General features: G+C 45.0%; 1 protein-coding gene across 1 annotated transcript in view; it reads right to left on the reverse strand.

Annotated features, from left to right (window-relative positions):
• BEND4 (BEN domain containing 4) overlaps nucleotides 1–18,865 on the reverse strand; it is a 32,902-nt gene extending 14,037 nt beyond the window's left edge. The window contains exons 1-2 of the mRNA XM_070372934.1: nucleotides 18,279–18,865; nucleotides 10,074–10,640 (exon numbers count right to left, since the gene is read on the reverse strand). Coding sequence (XP_070229035.1) covers nucleotides 10,074–10,640; nucleotides 18,279–18,765 — 1,054 coding nt within the window. The 5' untranslated portion in view covers nucleotides 18,766–18,865. The remainder of the gene's footprint in view (nucleotides 1–10,073; nucleotides 10,641–18,278) is intronic.
• Nucleotides 18,866–19,178: the final 313 nt, after the last annotated feature.

Here is a 19,178-nt window from a genome sequence, read left to right on the forward strand (position 1 = left end):
TGTGCTATAGAAAGTGGTCAATTCTGCCTGGGAACTGGGGGACGGGTCTGTTAGGGAAGTGCCACCCGACTAGGGTACTGAAGGATGAGTAGGAGCTCCTCGAGTGGGGAAAAGGGAGGGTATGTCCTTCGACTGGAGGGACAGCAGAAGTTAAGGGAAGACCAGAAGCAAGCGGTAAAGAATCTGCCTGCCAGTGCAGGAGATGTGGGTTCAATCCCTGGTTCAGGAAGATTCCCTGGAGTAGGAGATGGCAACCCACCTCAGTATTCTTGCCTGGAAAATTCCATGCACAGAGGAGCCTGGCAGGCTACAGTCCATGGCATTGCAGAGTCAGACATGACTGAGTGATTGAGCACGCAGAAGCAAGTGCATGGAGGTTTAGGAATCATAAATTGTCCAGAGGGGTTGGAGCACTCGGGGCATGGTGGGAACTCAGGGGTGAGCCTCCAAAAATGAACAGGAAGACGCGGGTAGTGAAGGACATCATGCCGTGCCACACTACAGGTGCTGGAATTTACTCCGTGGACCACGTGAAGCAAAGAGGCATTCAGCAGAGGGTGATGTGGGCTGTTTCAACTGGGAGAGCCTGGGATTGAACAGATACTGCAAGAGGCCACGTTCTGAGTCAGGCGTGGATGAAAGCCGTGGGGAGAGAGAGGAGGACTCCATACCGATGGGCACGTACGAGGTGGAATCCAAAGGACAGAAGACTGACATGAAATAGGAACAGAGATGCTTATGAATGGAGCTGAAGTTCCCCACCCGGGTAACTAACTGAACGCTGACCTCTTTATCACCTCTTTACAACCACCACCAATCTAAGAAAACCACTTAAGATTTCTGTATTCTCAGGCACAGGACAGTGTCCCTCTCGGTCTCTTAAGGTTGCTCTGTACGGAGTGTTTCCTAGACGATCCTGCAGGCACTTCGTTGTTACTTGATGAACTTAATGCTTCAGCATTCCGGTATTACTAACCTCATGTTACAGAAAACAGAAACTGAGGCTCAGAACGGTTAAGCAATTTGCCCAAACCACTGCTAGCAAGTAGCAGGAGCAGGAATCCAAGCCCAGGTTTGACTCTAAAACCATTTTCTTCGGCTCATGCTCTTTTGTGTCCCACAGTCTCTCTCACAGCTTACAGCAAGAGCGGTGTGACTTTTACCAAATCCTAAGTCAAAGAACTCAATTGTTTACTCCTCTGTTCCTGTCACTTATCTAATTTTTTTTTACTCAGAACATATTTGTGTCTCTTCGTTCTCCCTAGAACGCCCGCATTAAATGTGATCACTGTGTTTGTCAGGACTGGAAGTCGACCTGAGCCTTCTCCCACAGGCACTTCTGGTGCGTGTGAGCTGGAGGGCAGTGCAAGCACGGTAGGCACTACCACAGAGACACTGCAGCTCCTCCAGGGGCTTTTTGTTCTTGCAAAACTAGTTATCCAGAAACTGACAGATTTATCTTTTTAAAACCTTCTTAGAATATCCTTAAGATCAGACTGCGTAATTCAAGGCTAGTTCTCCAGCGTGTAGCCTTGTGAGTTAGTACAATTGATCCTCATTATTTGCAGACTCTGTACATTTGCCTACTCGCTAATGGACTTCACAGGTGGTGCTAGTGGTAAAGAACCTACCTGCCAATGCAGGAGACATGAGAGACTCAGGTTCGATCTCTGGGTCGGGAAGATGCCCTGGAGGAAGGCCTGGAAACCCACTCTAGTATTCTCGCCTGGAGAATCCCATGGACAGAGGAGCCTGGTGGGCTACAGTCCATAGGCCGCAGAGTCGGACACGAATGACGTGACTTAGCGCACACGACCCACTGACACGAATCTGTAATGGTCAAATTAGCACTGGTGGGCTTTGGCAGGTCACCAAGAAACCCGAGCTGCTGGGATCACACACTCTCAGCTGAGGCTGAGCACGGATACGTTCTGCCCGCTTCTTTCAGCCCTCATATGACAGTGAGGGTTCTTTTCATGGTCTAGTTAGTGCCATGCTTTTCATTTTCGTGCTTTTCCTGTTGGTGATTCTGCTAAAGTGGGTCCCAACGCAGGGCTGAAGTGCTGTCTAGTGTCCTGAGCACGAGGCTGGGACGCGCTTCCAGGGGAGACGTGTATTAGATAAGCTTTGTTCAGATGTGAGGCACAGCACTGTGAGTTCAGTGTCAACTGACCAGCACTATATATTAAACAAGGCCCCTTTAAACAAAAATATACTTAAAATGAGGTTATGAATTGATTGGTTGACAAAAACATTGCGACCTGAGGCTGCACAGAATACAGTGAATAACAAGAATCGACTATATTTTGAGGGTGGAAGAGGGTAATAAACTAGCTCTGTAAAATGTGAACATTAATTTTTGGACTTATAAAGATAAATTGAGACGATAAAAAATGTACATTTAAAAAAGGAGAATGTTCTTTAATAATATCAACAGTTAAGTCTACCTTCCCTATATCTGCACTTAGAAAATTTGAAGGTATTTTTAATGTCATAGTTATTTTACTTTGCAAGTTACCATTATTTCTAAAATTTTATTGTAGTTGATTAACAATATCATGTTAGTTTCAGGTGTACAGCACAGTTATTCAGTTATATATGCATGAAAGTGAAAGTCACTCAGTCGTGTCCGACTCTTGAGACCCCATGGACTGTAGCCTGCCAGGCTCCTCTGTCCATGGGATTCTCCAGACAATACTGGAGTGGGTTGCCACACCGTCCTCTAGCAGATCTTCCTGACCCAGGATCAAACCTGCAATTTTATGTCCTACATTGGCAGGCAGGTTCTTTACCACTAGCACCACCTGGAAAGCCCTCAGTTACATATAAATGTGTGTGTGTGTATGTATGAATATATATATATGTATGTATTTTTTCCCAGATTATTTTCCCATATAGGTAATTACATAATATTGAGCACAGTTCCTGGGTCTACATAGCAGATCCTTGTTGGTTATCTATTTTGTATAGAGTACTGTTGGAAGTGGTTTTTTAATTACCATATATTATGTTTTTAATACCAACATTTTATCATATTTTAAAATCTCTAAACTTGGTGTTCAAAGACAATTATAAAGGGCAATTAAGATTTGAAGTGTTTCTTCTTAATGGAACATAAACTATTGGTGTGTCTTACATTCAATGAAGGTTGAAATTAGATGAAATATGGTATTTTATACCCATCTCCTTTATGAGTTCCCTTTAACCAGTGCTGACTGCAAGCTTTCTAAATAAAAGTGACTACTGTAACTTAATACCTTCTCCACTGAGATGTCTGCCCATCATTTTTCTTCTTTTAATAACTTCTCAGCTCTTTGTATCCCTGACCCCAGTATCTTCCTTTTGTGACTTCTTTCTTTTAACCTATTTCTTAAAAAAAAAAAAAAAAAACTTCCAAAGACTCTGTAATTTCTAGTGTGATGTAGTTATCTAGTGTAATGTCAAGTGTAACTTCTAATACAAAAGAAAATGTGCTAATGCTACCTCCTGGGATAAAATGTTAAGTTACCTACATCTGCAAATAACTCTGGAAAGTAAGTTACAGAGTACTTTCTAGAAGCCCCTCGCTTGCATGTAGCTGATACTCAATACAACTTTGTTGGATGTTTCACAAATAATACAATAAACAAAGGCTGTCTCAGGTGGTGCTGGAAAGAACACCTCTTCCCAGTCTCTTTCCTTGAGGTGAGGGCTGTCGCCTTCCTGTCCCCCTCTTATAGCTAAAAGTACTTTCCCCCTGTAGACTAAATAGACTCATTTCTTTTGAATTCTTAGTTCAAGAACTACTCCCAGGTATGAATGCCTTATTTTGGGGAAAAACAAGAAACTGGAATCTCAGAGCTGCTCAACAGCATGACTCTGGAGAGAGGGACGTGCTCGAGGAACTCCGCCCCTACTGCAACCCACGACAGGTGCCCCCATCATGTCCTGCACCTGACTCCCTCTGCTCACTCTGCATGCTCCTCTCCTCTTTGTACTCATCCACCTGCTTGGCTGCAAGAAGAGTGATCCTATGACACAAGGGCAGATCCTACGAAAAGAAAGCCCCAGGTCCTTCCACGGAAATATACTGGCCTCTAGGATAACAAAGGCCCACTGTGATTGCTGGGAAGCATGGATACTGCTTAGGGAAAACTGACCCCAAGTCTCACAGGAAAGTTACTGCTTGCAAAATACTCTTGTTATGTGCAAAACCAGACATTATCTGCCACACTTTTCTTCATATGGGTAAAAAATAACAGATTCCCCTGACCCCCAACACCAAAGGGATACTAGCTCAGAACAGCTAGCCAGACTGGTTTCTTGGGTGATCACCTACAGTCTGGTTTGTGTTTAGCCAAAGATGGAGCTTGGGGGGTGAGGGCAAGAGCTCAATGATGTCCTTTTGATTCAAGTTTTCATCTTAAGTGGCACTTTCAACCTGACGCCCAACACTCATGTCCCTAGGCAATAAACCCATGAGTCAAGTAATCAAAAATAGCTGGTCTTTCCTGCATTTCACACTGTTTTTCACTATACGTAATGGACAAAGTGACTTTTACCTATATAGTTGAGTTTCAGTCTGGGCTAAAAGCAACTAAACTCATCGACATTTAACAAATCAGTGAACTAAAATGGACCTAAAGGGGCAAATTTAATTTAATGACCATTATACCTACTACTGTGGGCAAGAATCCCTTAGAAGAAATGGAGTAGCCCTCATAGTCAACAAGAGTCTAAAATGCTGTAGCACTTGGGTGCAATCTCATGAACGACAAAATGATCTCTGTTCATTTTTAAGGCAAACCATTCAATATCACAGTAATCCAAGTCTGTGCCCCAACCACTGATGCCAAAAAAGCTGAAGTTAACATTTCTATGATGACTTACAAAACGTTCTAGAACTAACACCAAAAAAAGATGTCCTTTTCATCATAGGGGACTGGAATGCAAAAGTAGGAAGTCAAGAGATACCTGGAATAACAGGCAAATTTGGCCTTGGAGAACAAAATGAAGCAGGGCAAAGGCTAATAGAGTTTTGTCAAGAGAACACACTGGTCACAGCAAACACCCTCTTCCAACAATACAAGAGATGACTCTACACATGGGCATCACCAGATGGTCAACACTGAAATCAGACTGATTGTATTTTTTGCAGCCACAGATGGAGATGCTCCATACAGTCAGCAAAAACAAGACAGGGAGCTGATTGTGGCTCAGATCATGAACTCCTTATTGCAAAAATTCAGACTTAAATGGAAGAAAGCAGGGAAAACCACTAGGCCATTAAGGTATCAGTTCAGTTCAGTTCAATCACTCACAAGTGTCTGACTCTTTGTGACCCCATGGACTGCAGCATGCCAGGCCTCCCTGTCCATTGCCAACTCACAGAGTTTACTCAAACTCATGTCCATTGATTCAATGATGCCATTCGATGGATGATGCCATCCAACCATCTCATCCTCTGTCATCCCCCTTCTCCTCCCACCTTCAATTTTTCCCAGCATCAGGGTCTTTTCCACTCAGTCAGTTCTTTGCATCAGGTGGCCAAAGTACTGGAGTTTCAGCTTCACCATCAGTCTTTCCGATGAATATTCAGGACTGATTTCCTTCAGTATGACCTAAATCAAATCCCTTATGATTATTCAGTGGAAGTGACAAATAGATTCAAGGGACTAGATCTGATAGACAGAGTGCCCGAAGAACTATGGATGGAGGTTTGTGACATTATACAGGAAGTGGTGATCAAAACCATCCCCAAGAAAAAGGAATGCAAAAAGGCAAAATGGCTGTCTTAGGAGGCCTTACAAATAGCTGAGAAAAGAAGAGAAGTGAAAGGCAAAGGAGAAAGGTCAACATATACCCAACCGAATGCAGAGTTCCAAAGAACGGCACGGAGAGATAAGGAAGCCTTCCTAAGTGAACAATGCAAAGAAATAGAGAGGAAAACAATAGAATAGGAAAGACTAGAGATCTCTTCAAGAAAATCAGAGATACTAAGGGAACATTTCATGCAAAGATGGGCACAAGAAAGGACAGAAATGGTATGGACCTAACAGAAGCAGAAGATATTAAGAAGAGGTGGCAAGAATACAGAGAACTATGCAGAAAAGATCTTAAAACCCAGATAACCACGATGGTATGATCACTCACCTAGAGCCAGACATCCTGGAGTGTGAAGTCAAGTGGGCCTTATGTCGCATCATTACGAACAAAGTTAGTGTAGGTGATGGAATTCCTGCTGAGTTATTTCAAGTCGAAAACATGATGCTGTTAAAAGTGCTGCACTCAATATGCCAGCAAATATGGAAAACTCAGCAGTGACCACAGGACTGGAAAAGGTCAGTTTTCATTCAAAACCCAAAGGCAATGCCAAAGAATGTTCAAACTACCATACAACTGTGCTCATCTCACATGCCAGCAAAGTAATGTTCGAAATTCTCCAAGCCTGACTTCACCATGACGTGAACTGAGAACTTCCAGATGTTCAAGATAGATTTCGAAAAGGCAGAGGAACCAGAGATCAAATTGCAGAGAATTCCAGAAAAACATCTATTTCTGCTTCACTGACTATGCTAAAGCCTTTGACTATGTGGATCACAACAAACTGTGGAAAATTCTGAAAGAGATGGGAATACCAGACCACCTGACCTGCCTCCTGAGTAACCTGTATGGAGCTCAAGAAGCAACAGTTAGAACCAGACCTGTAACAACGGACTGGTTCATGGGGAAAGGAGGACATCAAGGCTGTATATCGTTACCCTGCTTATTTAACTTATATGCAGAGTACATCATGCAAAATACTGGGCTGGATGAAGCACAAGCTGGAATCACGATTGCTGGAGTAATAGCAACAATCTCAGATATACAGAAGACACCACCCTAATGGCAGAAAGCAAAGAGAAACTAAAGAGCCTTTTGATGAAAGTCAAAGAGGAGAGTGGAAAGGCTGGCTTAAAATTCAACATTCAAAAAACAAAGATCATCGCATACAGTCCCATCACTTCACAGCAAATAGATGGGGAAACAATAGAAAACAGTGACGAACTTTATTTTCTTGGGCTTCAAAATCACTGCAAGATGGTGACTGCAGCCACAAAATTAAAAGACGATTGTTCCTCGGAAGAAAAGCTATGACTAACCTAGACAGTATATTAAAAAGCAAAGACTTTAGTTTGCCAACAAAGGTCTGTCTAGTCAAAGCTATGGTTTTTCCAGTAGTCATGTACGGATGTGAGAGCTGGACCATAAAGAAAGCTGAGCGCCGAAGAATTGATGCTTTTGAACTATGGTGTTGGAGAAGACTCTTGAAGAATCCCTTGGACTGCAAGGAGATTAAACCAGTCAAACCTAAAAGAAATCAAACCTGAATATTCATTGGAAGGACTGATGCTGAAACTGAATGCCACCTGATGGGGAAGAGTTGACCCATTAGAAAAGACTCTGAAGCTTGAAAGACTGAAGGCAGAAGAAGGGGACGAGAGATGATGAGATGGTTGGATGTCATCACTGACTCAACGGACATGAGTTTGAGCAAGCTCCGGAACATGGTGAAGGACAGGGAAGCCTGGGGTACTGAAGTTTATGGGGTCACAAAGAGTCAGACAGAACTGAGTGACTGAACAACACATGGACTAATTAAAGCAATCAAGGTTCTCTATGTAGAATGGCTAATCATTCAAGTTCCTGGAGGTGACTCTCTATAGCAGCAGTGGTAGGTGTTTACACTAACAGTGGGGATCATTAGCCTATTTTCAGCAAGAGTCATTCAATGTCTGGCCATCAAGAGGACTCAAGAAATTGCAGCATTTTTGTTTTTCTGGGTAGTCGAAAAGGATGATTAGTGGCAGGCCAGCAATGATTTACTCCTGACACAGACATTGCACCTGTGCAGATTCAGGAAAAAGCAGGTGGAGTGAACCCCACATTGGCTGAGTAAGTTTACCAAGGACAGACAGCTTGCCACAGATTCAGGATGAGGAGTTGGGCAGCAGTACTCTGCGTGCGAGTCACCCATCCTTGCACCATGAAACCCCTACCCACAGTGCTGAATGGCTAATTCAAGAACCTGCAGTTGGCTGACCCCAGGACACCGTGTTCTCTCCTAATGAAACAGCAGTGGGGAGTGAGATGTGACATACCCTTTTGGTATTAAAACCCACAATTAATGGATCATAATTCACACAACTGTGAAAGCTGTAAAATTTCAGTCTGTTAGCTGCACCCATATCTCTCTGACCAGGAGAAACCAATAGGGCTCTGGTTCTACTGCATTGTTCTGGGTTCCGCCAGTCTCTCTCCTGTAATCAGTCTGCCTGGCAGGGACAATGCCAAGACTTTGCATCTAACTCCAGAGCTCAACTGCAACAACCAAGAATGGATTTACTTCACCTCTTGCTTGTCTCCCAGAAGGACAAACTGCACTCAATCTAACTCCAAGATATTCTGAGCCAAACCTCAGCACTATCCGGGAAATGCTTTAAATGAAAGGACAGGAGCAAAGTAGACTTTTTGTTTGGCACTTCTAATAAACAAGTGGGTAACTTAAGTCAACATTTCCTTCTTTCTACATAAGCTGCCAAATTTTGTGATGCAAAGACATCGAATGAGGAAAAAAACATAACTTCTGTTTATGGATCAGCCTTAAAATTTTTAAATGTATTATGTATGCTTTACTTTGAACATAATATATTAGTATAGTAGTACATGCAGGTAAATAATCAATGGATGTGTACACTGGTGGATACATGCTCAAAATTTTTTATCAATGGGCTGCATGATTACAAAGGTTTTATTGTCTCTTGTTTCTTTGGCCATTCCTTGCAGCTTGCAGGATCTTAGTTCCTGGACAAGGGATTAAACCCAAATCCTTGGCAATGAAAGCAGAGTCCTAACCACTGGACAGCCAGAGTTCCCATAAAAAAAGGTTTTACTGTCTTTTATTTATTTAGCATTGCTATATATTCTTTGAAAAAAATTGAAGTATAGTTGATTTACAATATCGTGCCAGTCTCTCTGCAAAGCCACAGACATGTAGTAATGAAGTCAAAGCTATATACAAAATCAGAACCTTCCCAAATAAGGAAAAAATGGCTTTGCAACCCACAGAAGATCTTGCCATAAAGATGACTTTACTACTCTGCAAATCTAGTGTCTCTGAGAGGCAGTGAATGCCTCATGTTTAGCCAGGAGCACAACTGGTTTGGGACTAGCCTACTGCTACTGCTAAGTCCCTTCAGTCATGTCCAACTCTGTGTGACCCCAGAGATGGCAGCCCACCAGGCTCCCCTGTCCCTGGGACTCTCCAGGCAAGAACACTGGAGTGGGCTGCCATTTCCTTCTCCAATGCATGAAAGTGAAAAGTGAAAGAGAAGTCGCTCAGTCGTGTCCGACTCTTAGCGACCCCATGGACTGCAGCCTACCAGGCTCCTCCATCCATGGGATTTTCCAGGCAAAAGTACTGGAGTGGGATGCCATTGCCTTCACCAACTAGCCTATCTTTGAACTATTCCTTTTAGTTCACAGTAGCTTGTTAACTTTAAGGGGAGTTTGGAGGCTAAAGAAACCACACCTGTTGAAACTTAACAAGAAAGGCGAGAGATTAATGGAATAGAAGAGACAATTTGTTCTCTGAGTGCTGCCTTTGTAGGTGTCATTTCATTTCAATTTCTATCACAGACTGATAAAACACATATATCAAAATCTTTACAGATACAAAAGCTATTTAAAAGGAACAGGATCACTTTTTGAAGAAAACTCAAGCCCACAGCACATGGCCTATTTCAATCTCATTGCACTACACCTTGGGATCATGTTTGTATCAATGGAGACATCTTTTAATAGGACTACAGCCTTCAGGTCTATACCCTAGAGGACTGTGACTTAAACACAGGACAGGATTAGTAGCTCAACCTGAAATTCGTTTGGCGCTGGCAGACTAAAACTGCGCATGCCTGCTTTTCCAAGTTTTCTACATCACTGGTTCCAACAGACAACAACAGAAACCACACGTACATATACACATGCACACACACACACAAATGGGACAACGGAAAATGGGCAGCAAGTGGCTTTTAAGTAACAGGGCAGGGTACCTGGGATGCTCTCTAACTTTCTTCTGAGCTCTTCATTTTCTTGTTGCAGTGAAATCACCTCCTGCTCCAGCTCTTGGCATCGGGGACAGTAGCCTTCCTCTTCCTCCTCTTCCTCCTCCTCAGGCAGCGTAGATGATGATGGGTGACCATGGGATTCAGATGTTGCTGGGGAGGTCCAGCCACCTAGCGTGTGCACGGGGGATGTTGACAGAGGATCCACATCCGCCAGGTGGCCGTACTCGCTGACCGAGGAGGTGTTTGGAGTTGGAAAGCTCCCTGAGAGCAGGTAATTTTGCAGGGAGTCAGTGAAAACTCTCAAAAATGCAGAAGTTTGTTGTTTCCTTTGCATATATTGCATTTCAATGTCTAAATTGTCTGAGGTCTGACTGTGGACCCCTTTGCCAACAGGACATGGTTCCTGTCTTTCAGTGTAACTTGAGCCTTCCTGCTTCACACAAGATATCATGGATTGAGAATGGTTGGAGTCTAGAAGTTTGCCTCCACAATTTAAGAGGCTAAGGACTCGGCTGCATTGTTGAGCAAAAGCGTCCAAGATCATACGACTCTCTGAAACAGAAGAGAAGACACATCAGAGACTCACAGCCAAGACAAGGGACAAAGAGGGTCCTCGACTTGGAGTTCAACATTTGAAACTGTCAGAAACATGGACTTCTACTCTCTGCCGCACAACAGTGTGACATAGTGAATCCACATGTACCTGGATGCACAGCTTCCTGTCACTCCTGATGAGCCACCCCAACTCGATTCTGGGAAATGGCTGGATGGGACTGGGGAACCGAATAGAGACTCCCCTCTCAATGGCATTGGCTGGCCCGCACAGCTCTGGACTCACACCTTTGGCTTCATTAACATCCTCACTCTAATGAATCAAGCCAGCCCTGCAGACTCAACTCCTCATTGACAGCGGAGCTTACAGCAATCATTACTGCTATTTCTGGAGTGCCCTCATGCCCTTGCTATTAATCAGCTGATACAATCCCCACTGAGAGTACGTTGCTCCCAGATGCAAACTGGAGAAGACCGAGAGGTGTCTGTGAAGTGCTCACTAAACACCTAAGAAAAAACAAGGAGTAGGCCTGAGGCAAATGAGGAGGAGCCCCAAAGCAACACTTTGTCATCCACCATCTGGGCTGGCAATCCTTTCCTGTATCTGATACCTTAGCCTGATCTATAGCAGTAGCATCTGAAAAGCAACAAGGCCCTTCTCAGGGCTTTTCCCACCAAATCTCTTAACTGGCACGCACAGACAGGGCCAGTCAGTTTCCACAAATGTATTCCAAAGCATGTTAACTGTCAATCAGTGGAAAGCAAAAAACGGATAGAAAGCAATCAGTTCACCTCAAAAAGAAAAAATATGGAAAGGCCCCCGCGCCCCGCCCCAGTCAGTATTGTGAAGATGTGACTCAATGTTGTCAGTCCAAGGGTTTTGAAAATTCACCCTAAACGTAAATGCTACATCAACATTCTCTTTGTAGACCACCACCCAGAATGGGCAATTTATAAATACCCAGAGAGAGATATTTTTTTAGGGTTTATATTTGGCAATGAGGGTGCCTCTTATTTCCTCTCCCCTCTATGTAAAATAGTGGCAACAAACAAAATACTGTAGATTCTAGATGCCAATAACTATTGTTTATTATAGAAATATAACGTCACTGAAGGACTGACGCTAAAGCGCCAATACTTTGGCCACCTGATGCAAAGAGCCTACTCGTTAGAAAAGATCCTGACGTTGGGAAAGATTGAAAGCAGCACAAGAAGGGAACAACAGAGGATGAGATGGTGGGATGGCATTACTGACTCAGTGGACGTGAGATTGAGCAAGCTGCGGGAGCTGGTGAAGGACAGGGAAGCCTGGCGTGCCACAGTCCACGGCGTCTCAGAGAGTCGGACACGACTCGGTGACTGAAACAACAACTAGCTGCTTGTTGTCCCTGGAAATGTTGTGTAGCTGTATCTTTACTGAGGAAAAAAAGACCTTTAAAAGTGAAAAATGGTGAGATGCTCAAGGGTTTCTTTGGGGACAACAAACCAGAATAATTGTGACTTAAGAAAATTGGTTTCTCTAGAAAACCCAGGTTAATGACCAGCAAAACCAACCTTTAGAAACCTCCATGCAGTACTTCATGCTCTTCTTTTTCTTACTAGTCTTCCTAAAGTAACTAAGATATCAGGGGGAGGGGGTTCAAGTCTCCTTTTCTAATTATTTAATGATTTATCTAAGGCCCAGAGCATATAGGAAGCACCCCTCACATCTCCCAAATCTATAAAATGCTACCATTCCTAAACCCTCAGGAAAAATGACAAGTCAGAACACAGAGGCCAGTACTCTTCAGCTCAGCAGAGACCTAAGAGACTGTATATTCTATGAGTGGACTCGAGCTTGAGGGCCAGCACAGTATCTCAAGAAGTATTTACTGAATACATGCGGGGACTCTTATAGCTAAAATAGTATCTTAGTTTACAGCATTTGTATCCTCACCCTGAATCCCACAAATATTAGGCACAGGCCAGCTTTTTAACCACAATTACTTTGAGTGCTAACGAAAGAACGAGATGCCACGTATAGTGTTCGTCTAGAGCTGACTGATGGGCCGTGAAACTTGACCCAAGTAGCAGCCGAGATAAAGTTGGCTTGCTACTTCGGAGAAAAGGGGATGTGTATATGGGAACTATCTTTCCTACATCAAACACTGGAAGTCATGATGACTCTGCCCCCAGCCAGGTGGAAAGGAAGAAACAAGCTCATGATTTGAACTGAATCGTAATGGAGAAAGACTTCAAATAGTTGGGTATTATATTTTGCAATGGCCAAAACTGAATAAATCAGAAAGTAAACAGCTGAACCATACAAGTGGGGAGGTTTAAGATGTTGCATTCTCATTTTTCACTCCCAGGTTTTTGTTCTTTTATTAGTGAAATCAAAGGACAATATCGATTGGGGATTCTCAATTCTGGCACATTAGCAGTTTTCATTCATTTAATCCTATAATCCCATTTCAGACCTGAAGTTGTACTTACTGTTTGCATTTTAATCAGAACAGTCCTAATCGATTCATAGGCTATACACCTTTAATACAACCCTGATGAAAGAAACAAAATATGAAAGGAAAGACGAAAACAGAATTGCTTAGAAAGAACAGCTAGAATATATTTGTCCAGTGTCCTAAAAGGAGTTCAGTTGTCTGAATACTGATAAGTCACATTACAGTATAGATTTTAAGGGGGAAAAAATCTGATGTATAGACAAGCATGATTTGTTTTCTTAACTGAAGGATAAACTCGTAATATGTTGAGAAAAAGTCATTATGCATTATGCTATATTATGAAGATAATGTATTAAAGTGCATTCAGAACATCAGAGAATAGTTATAGCCACCAAACAGTTCTTGCTTGCAGGTTTTCCAAATGTTTTATTCAGAATTTGTTCTCAGAACTGATATATGTAAAAATAGCCACTGTAGCCATTAAAAGGCTGAATTTTCTTCTTTTCAGTACCTTCTAACATTTGAATAGTATTTTATGTCAATACATTGAAGAGTGTGATGAAAAATGTTACTATTATACTTGGTGGAAAACAGCAAATCTTTCCACTTAACACATATTGCAGCCAGCAATACTTCACCTTTCCAGACAGAATATAATTAGAAATGCAGGTATTGTGTAATGCCCCTTACTGCTAAGAAATGGAGAAAAGTTCTGTTTTTATATGAACACAGTTGTATGACACACTGATCCATGATTCTTAATTGAGCAGTGTGAACGTGTATTTTAAATTTTTTGAACTCCCCGCCCCCCTTAGTCACAGAATGTTCCACTCAAGTGATAGCAAGGAATACAAAGTTAACAGATTACAGAGAGGCTTTAACACAACCTACTTTATCCCTAACTTCTCTAAAATGAAAGATCATAAAATGTTTTTAAAAAAAATCACAATCATAAAGCACTCTAAAATGACCACATTTCTCAAATTTATTTTGCTTTTTTGTAAAACCTGTCTGGAGATAACATCATGTTGCAAATTGTGCCTAGTCTGATTCCAGAATCTGAACCCATGATTATTTTTGTAATTCAAAAAATCATTTCTAGAAATTCTTCAGAATTTAAGAGGTTTAATCCATCCTAAATCTGATAAGTGAAGAGGGATGGGAACTCAGCAATGAAACACAGGCTCCCTACTTTAACATCCTTCTTTGTAAGTAAAGCCTTGAATGGAATTTGCCCATCACAGCAGATCCCCAAGAGTATTCTGCTTCTATGAAGGAGATCACAGTAGTCAAGATTAGTGGTAACCTTTTGATTTTAGCCCAGTGAAGGGTGAAATATATTAATATTAAAAATGCAGAAGCAGAAAAAAATTTCTGTGACCTATACTACCACGTATCCATATATTTATTACAATCTACCAAAAGGATTTCCAACTAGCTCAAAATGGATGATTTTCTTAAAACATTAATATAACTTCTTTCTATGGGAGGACTTTGTGGCGTAGAAAATAGAAGTTACAAAATGAAAGCATCTCTGGAAGCATCATCCTGTTCTTAAATCAATGAACTACTGTATGTCTTAAAAAAAAAAAATGCCATCAGTTTTTTTTTCCCTAATGGCAAACATCAACACAGCAAAACAGGATGCAATTTTTCTAAATAAATAAATCAATGATGTGTCAAAAATTAACAGATGAGTTAATATACTCGGTGCTATCAAAACCAGATGGTGCTTCCTAATATTCATCCTGCTCAGTCAATCCCTGAATATTTTCTGGACCATCGGTATATAAAATAGGATGCTGCTATTTGTGATGGCAAACAAAAGCAATCATGCCTGCCAAGCACATACTATAACAGGCAGCATTTCAGCTCTGCTAGACAGAAAGTAATTAGAATGCTTTTAATGTCCAAAAGAATGATGCTGATAGGCTGCCACAGATGTGTAGATTTATGAATATTTATATGGTGGTTTATAGCTGACACTTTTATCAGTTGAAGAAGATAAAATATCTGCCTGACTCAAAAGCTTGACAGTCAGGTTAATAAAATCTCATTAAAGAGAATGACCTATGCAATTATATAGGATTTATTGTAATTCATTTTTGATTGTACTCTGCTTAAAGATGCAATTTCCCATTTCCTGATGCCAAATTTAGGCTGCATATCAAGATCTACGTGGGTTTTAACTCTAAGCCTCCCACAGAGGAAAAATATGCTTTTAGAACCATGGTATATTACCCCTTTTAAGGAAAATTATTCTCTTCAGGAGATTTTATAAGAACACTGAAAAATCTATTTTAAAACACGTGTCTCCTCTCAATGGTTTATGGCCCTTAATGGCAAATAAGGTTCACTTCAACCCTTTCATCTTTTCACAGCATTTACTCTGGACACTCAGTTCTCTCTCTTCCATCCTTCACTTATTTCATCTCATTGATGTTTTGATTATTTTCAGTTTACCAGGGGGCCTGAGACATTGCAGTAACACTGCAGTGAGGGTGCAACAAGCCAATCACCACCCTGCCTCCACTCCACCAAGTATGCTCACATGGCTGTCTGGGCACACATGCTCATTGGTTCAAAGTGGCGCCACTAGTTCCTCAAAGAGCCAATCAACTCTTCAGGCGCCTGTCCTTCTGAGGGCCACTAATGCCACTGTGCCCATTAAGAGATGGCTTTGTCCCCAATGATTAATATTATGACCAAAATTCATGATGTCTAGTACTAAGGTCTTTTTTTTTTTTTTTGCCCCTGACCATTTGCCAAGACTCACTGGAAAAGACCCTGACGCTGGGAAAGACTGAAGGCAGGAGAAGGGGACGAGGGAAGATGAGATGGTTAGATGTCGTCACCAACTCAATGGACATGAGTTTCAGCAAGCTCCGGGAGTTGGTGATGGACAGGGAAGCCTGGTGTGCTGCAGTCCATGTGGTCACAAAGAGTTGGACACAACTGAGCCACTGAACTGATCTGATTTTCCTTACTGAGAAGAAGAAACCTACAACCCAATTCCTGTCTTTCCAACAAGCACATGGCATCCTATTCTTGGGGCTATCAAGCTTACTACTCCAGGAGCTCTCTTAAAAAAAAAAAATAAGAAGAAATGTTGAAAATAAAGGGAAATAAGAAATACAGGGAATCTGAGGAGCATCAGCAAGCTCCTTTTCACTCTTTTAGATTCAGTGACATGATTTCCACCTGGGGACAGAGACAGACTAACAGGCCATCAGAGTAAATACTGAGAGAGGTCATTCAGAACAAGGTAAGAAGGAAAAACAAAACAACAAAAACTCTTTATGGATAAGAGTGGGGAAACTGCCACCAGAGTAGAAGGGACCCTGGAAAGGATAGCAAGTAACGGTGCAGAAAACAGAATACAGGAAAAACAGCAGGAAAAAGCAAGGTTAAAACTATGGATGAACACGGAAATGAAAGGGGGCAGACTTACACGGTCTTAAAAAAGGTAAAAGACTGAAAGACAGTCAGCAAAGTCTCAAAGGAGAAAGCAAGACGAGATTAAAGAGTGAAGTGGGCGGATAAAGAGGGGGAAACCCCCAATGAACACGATGGCTTGGAGGTTGTGCTAAGGGGTACGCCAAGTACCGAATATGGGAAAAAGACCCTAACTTCTGAACAAGAAAGCAGAGCTAGGAAATTAACAAGGAATGACCATGAAGTAGTTTATAAGAAAATCAGAACCCAAACCCAGAAAGCACACAAACCTAAGAAAGCGGGAAAACACTAGAAAAATAAGGAAAATGAAAGTAGATAGCCTAACAACGAATACAAAAGTACAACAGAATATAAACACAGGAAAAAAAAACCACCTCTTGCAAACAGTGAGGACATCCACACAAGAACCCCTCCAAATCAGTGAGGGATGTGACAGGACAAGTCTTCACTATAACCTGTAATTAGATTTTCTTTCTCAAAACCAATCCTTCATGTGTCAAAATATTGACAAACAACAGAACATGAGCTTAGGCTTCTATAACTCATTTCAAGACAATGCTCCTATTTTCATTAGGGGAAAAAAAAACCCTTTGGATTCACTTATATGCAGGATTCGGAGGGCTCCAAAGTGCAGTAAAAGGCCTGAGCAGGAACTTTTTAGTTCCGAGGAGCGGGATAAACGGGGCTGCGCGTCCTCAGGGAGCAGAAAGCACCCTTGGGCCAGGCCCCAGGCTGCGGCCTCTCCATCAGCCCGCCTCCCTCCCCGCAGCTGGGCAGGAGGACCGGCTTCTACCAGAAGTCTCGTACCCGGGGTGAGCGCTCCCCGAAAGGCATTTCTGAGGGGCCCGGGCCCAGAAAGCTCGAGAGGCGCGGGATCCCGGCGTGCAGCAGCGCCCACCCGGTGCGGGGAGGGCGGCGGGACCTGGAGCGCCCGGGGTTCTAGGTACTGGGGGAGGGGCAGGAGTCTCCGTCCCTGAAGTCGCGGCCGCCCGCCCCACCCGCGTGACTGCTGCGGGGGGAGCCCCGCGTCTTACAGCCACCCGCGGGGACCCTGGGGTTGGGGGGAAAAGGGGCAGGCAGAGACCGCGCGCGCCCACACAGAAAAAACGAAACTGCCCTAGGGCCCGCTGAGTGACCGCGACACAGCGAGGGAGAATCAGAAAGCAAACGAGAAGGAAAGAGAAGAAAAAGCAAATGGAGGGGAGAGAGAGATATAAAGGGAAGAAGTAGAAGGAAAAAGTGAAGCCGCAGAGAAGAAAGGGAGGGCTTCCCCGAGAGTCGCCGGAGAGCGCCAGCTTCTCCCGGAGCGGCCGCCGCTGCCACCCGAGGGTGTCCCGCCCCCACTCCCAGCTCGCGCGCGGCCCCCGGCTCCCCCCGCCACCAGCCAGGTCGCCCATCGCCACCGCCGCGTTCCCCGGGCGCCGAGCGGGAGGCGAGCGGCGGAGACACCTGTTAAGAGGCGCGCGCGCGCCGTCGGAAGCCCGGGACGCGGCGGCGGCGGCGGCCGGGAAGCGCCAGAAGTTGCCGCCAGCGCGTGGAGGCCTCCGGAATGCGCTCGGAGGTCCGAATCCTCCCTCAGCCGGTGTGCGCGCCCCCTGCCCACCCTCGCGCTCCCCTCGCGGCCCTCCCGCTGGGCCCAGCGCGCCGCAGGCTCTCCGCGGTCCCTGGGCTTCTCCTTCCCGGGGCCCCACCCCTCTCCCCGGCCGTGGCGGGACGGAAAGTTGCGCCCGAGAGTTGGTACCTGCGCTGAGCTCCAGACTGGCGCCGTCGCCGCCCGTGCTGCTGCTGCCCGCGGAGGCCGCCGGGCTCGACCCGTACCTGACGACGGCGGCGAACGAGGAGGATGATGACGCGGCGGCGGCGGCCGCGGGCGGCGCCGCCGTAGTCCTCAGGTGGCCCTGGGACGCGGCGGGGGTGCCGGACGGAGACGACGACGACGCGGCGGCGTTGGCCCGGCCGGGCCCGGGGGGGAAAGATCCCTGCGCCTGGAACTGCTGCTGCTGCGGCGGCGGCGGCTCGCTGCTGCTGATGGAGACCACGGCGTGCGGGGCGAAGGGCGGCGGGGGCGGCCGCACGTGCGGCAGCTCCACCAGGGTGGGTCGCTCGTAGCGCTTGGCCAGCGCTGGCCTCTTGCCGGGGAACGTCTTGAGGACGCTGTAGGGGCCGCGCTGCTTGTAGATTTTGGGGACGCTGGGCCCCTCCTCTGCCGGCTGCATCTCTTCCTCCATCCTGCGCCTCCCGGCCGCTTCCCGGCCGCACGCCCCCTCGGCGCCCGGCGCCGGGCTCCGAAGATGCCGCTGCCGCCCGCCCGCCGGCTCTGCCCGGGTGCGCGCGTGTGGGAGGGTGGGTGTCTGTGCCGCGGCCGCCGTCACCGCCGCCGCCTGTCGCGAAGCCTGGCATCGCCGAACCCCTGCGCGGGGGGCTGCCGCCCGAGCCCTGATTGACAGGCTGCCTCGCCAATGCCTGGAGGGAGAAAGGAGGTAAAGAGCAAGTGTTTAGGGTAATATCTGCTAATGATAATGGGGGCGGGGGCGGAGCCTGGTGCCGCCGCTGCCGCCCGCGTGGTCGCCGAGCCTGGTGTGCGCCTCCGACGGGGGAAGGGAAGGAAAGAGCCGGGACCCCGAGGGCGTCCTGGTAACAG

This window comes from Bos mutus, chromosome 6, assembly GCF_027580195.1.
Source record: "Bos mutus isolate GX-2022 chromosome 6, NWIPB_WYAK_1.1, whole genome shotgun sequence".
Taxonomy (NCBI): Eukaryota; Metazoa; Chordata; class Mammalia; order Artiodactyla; family Bovidae; genus Bos; species Bos mutus.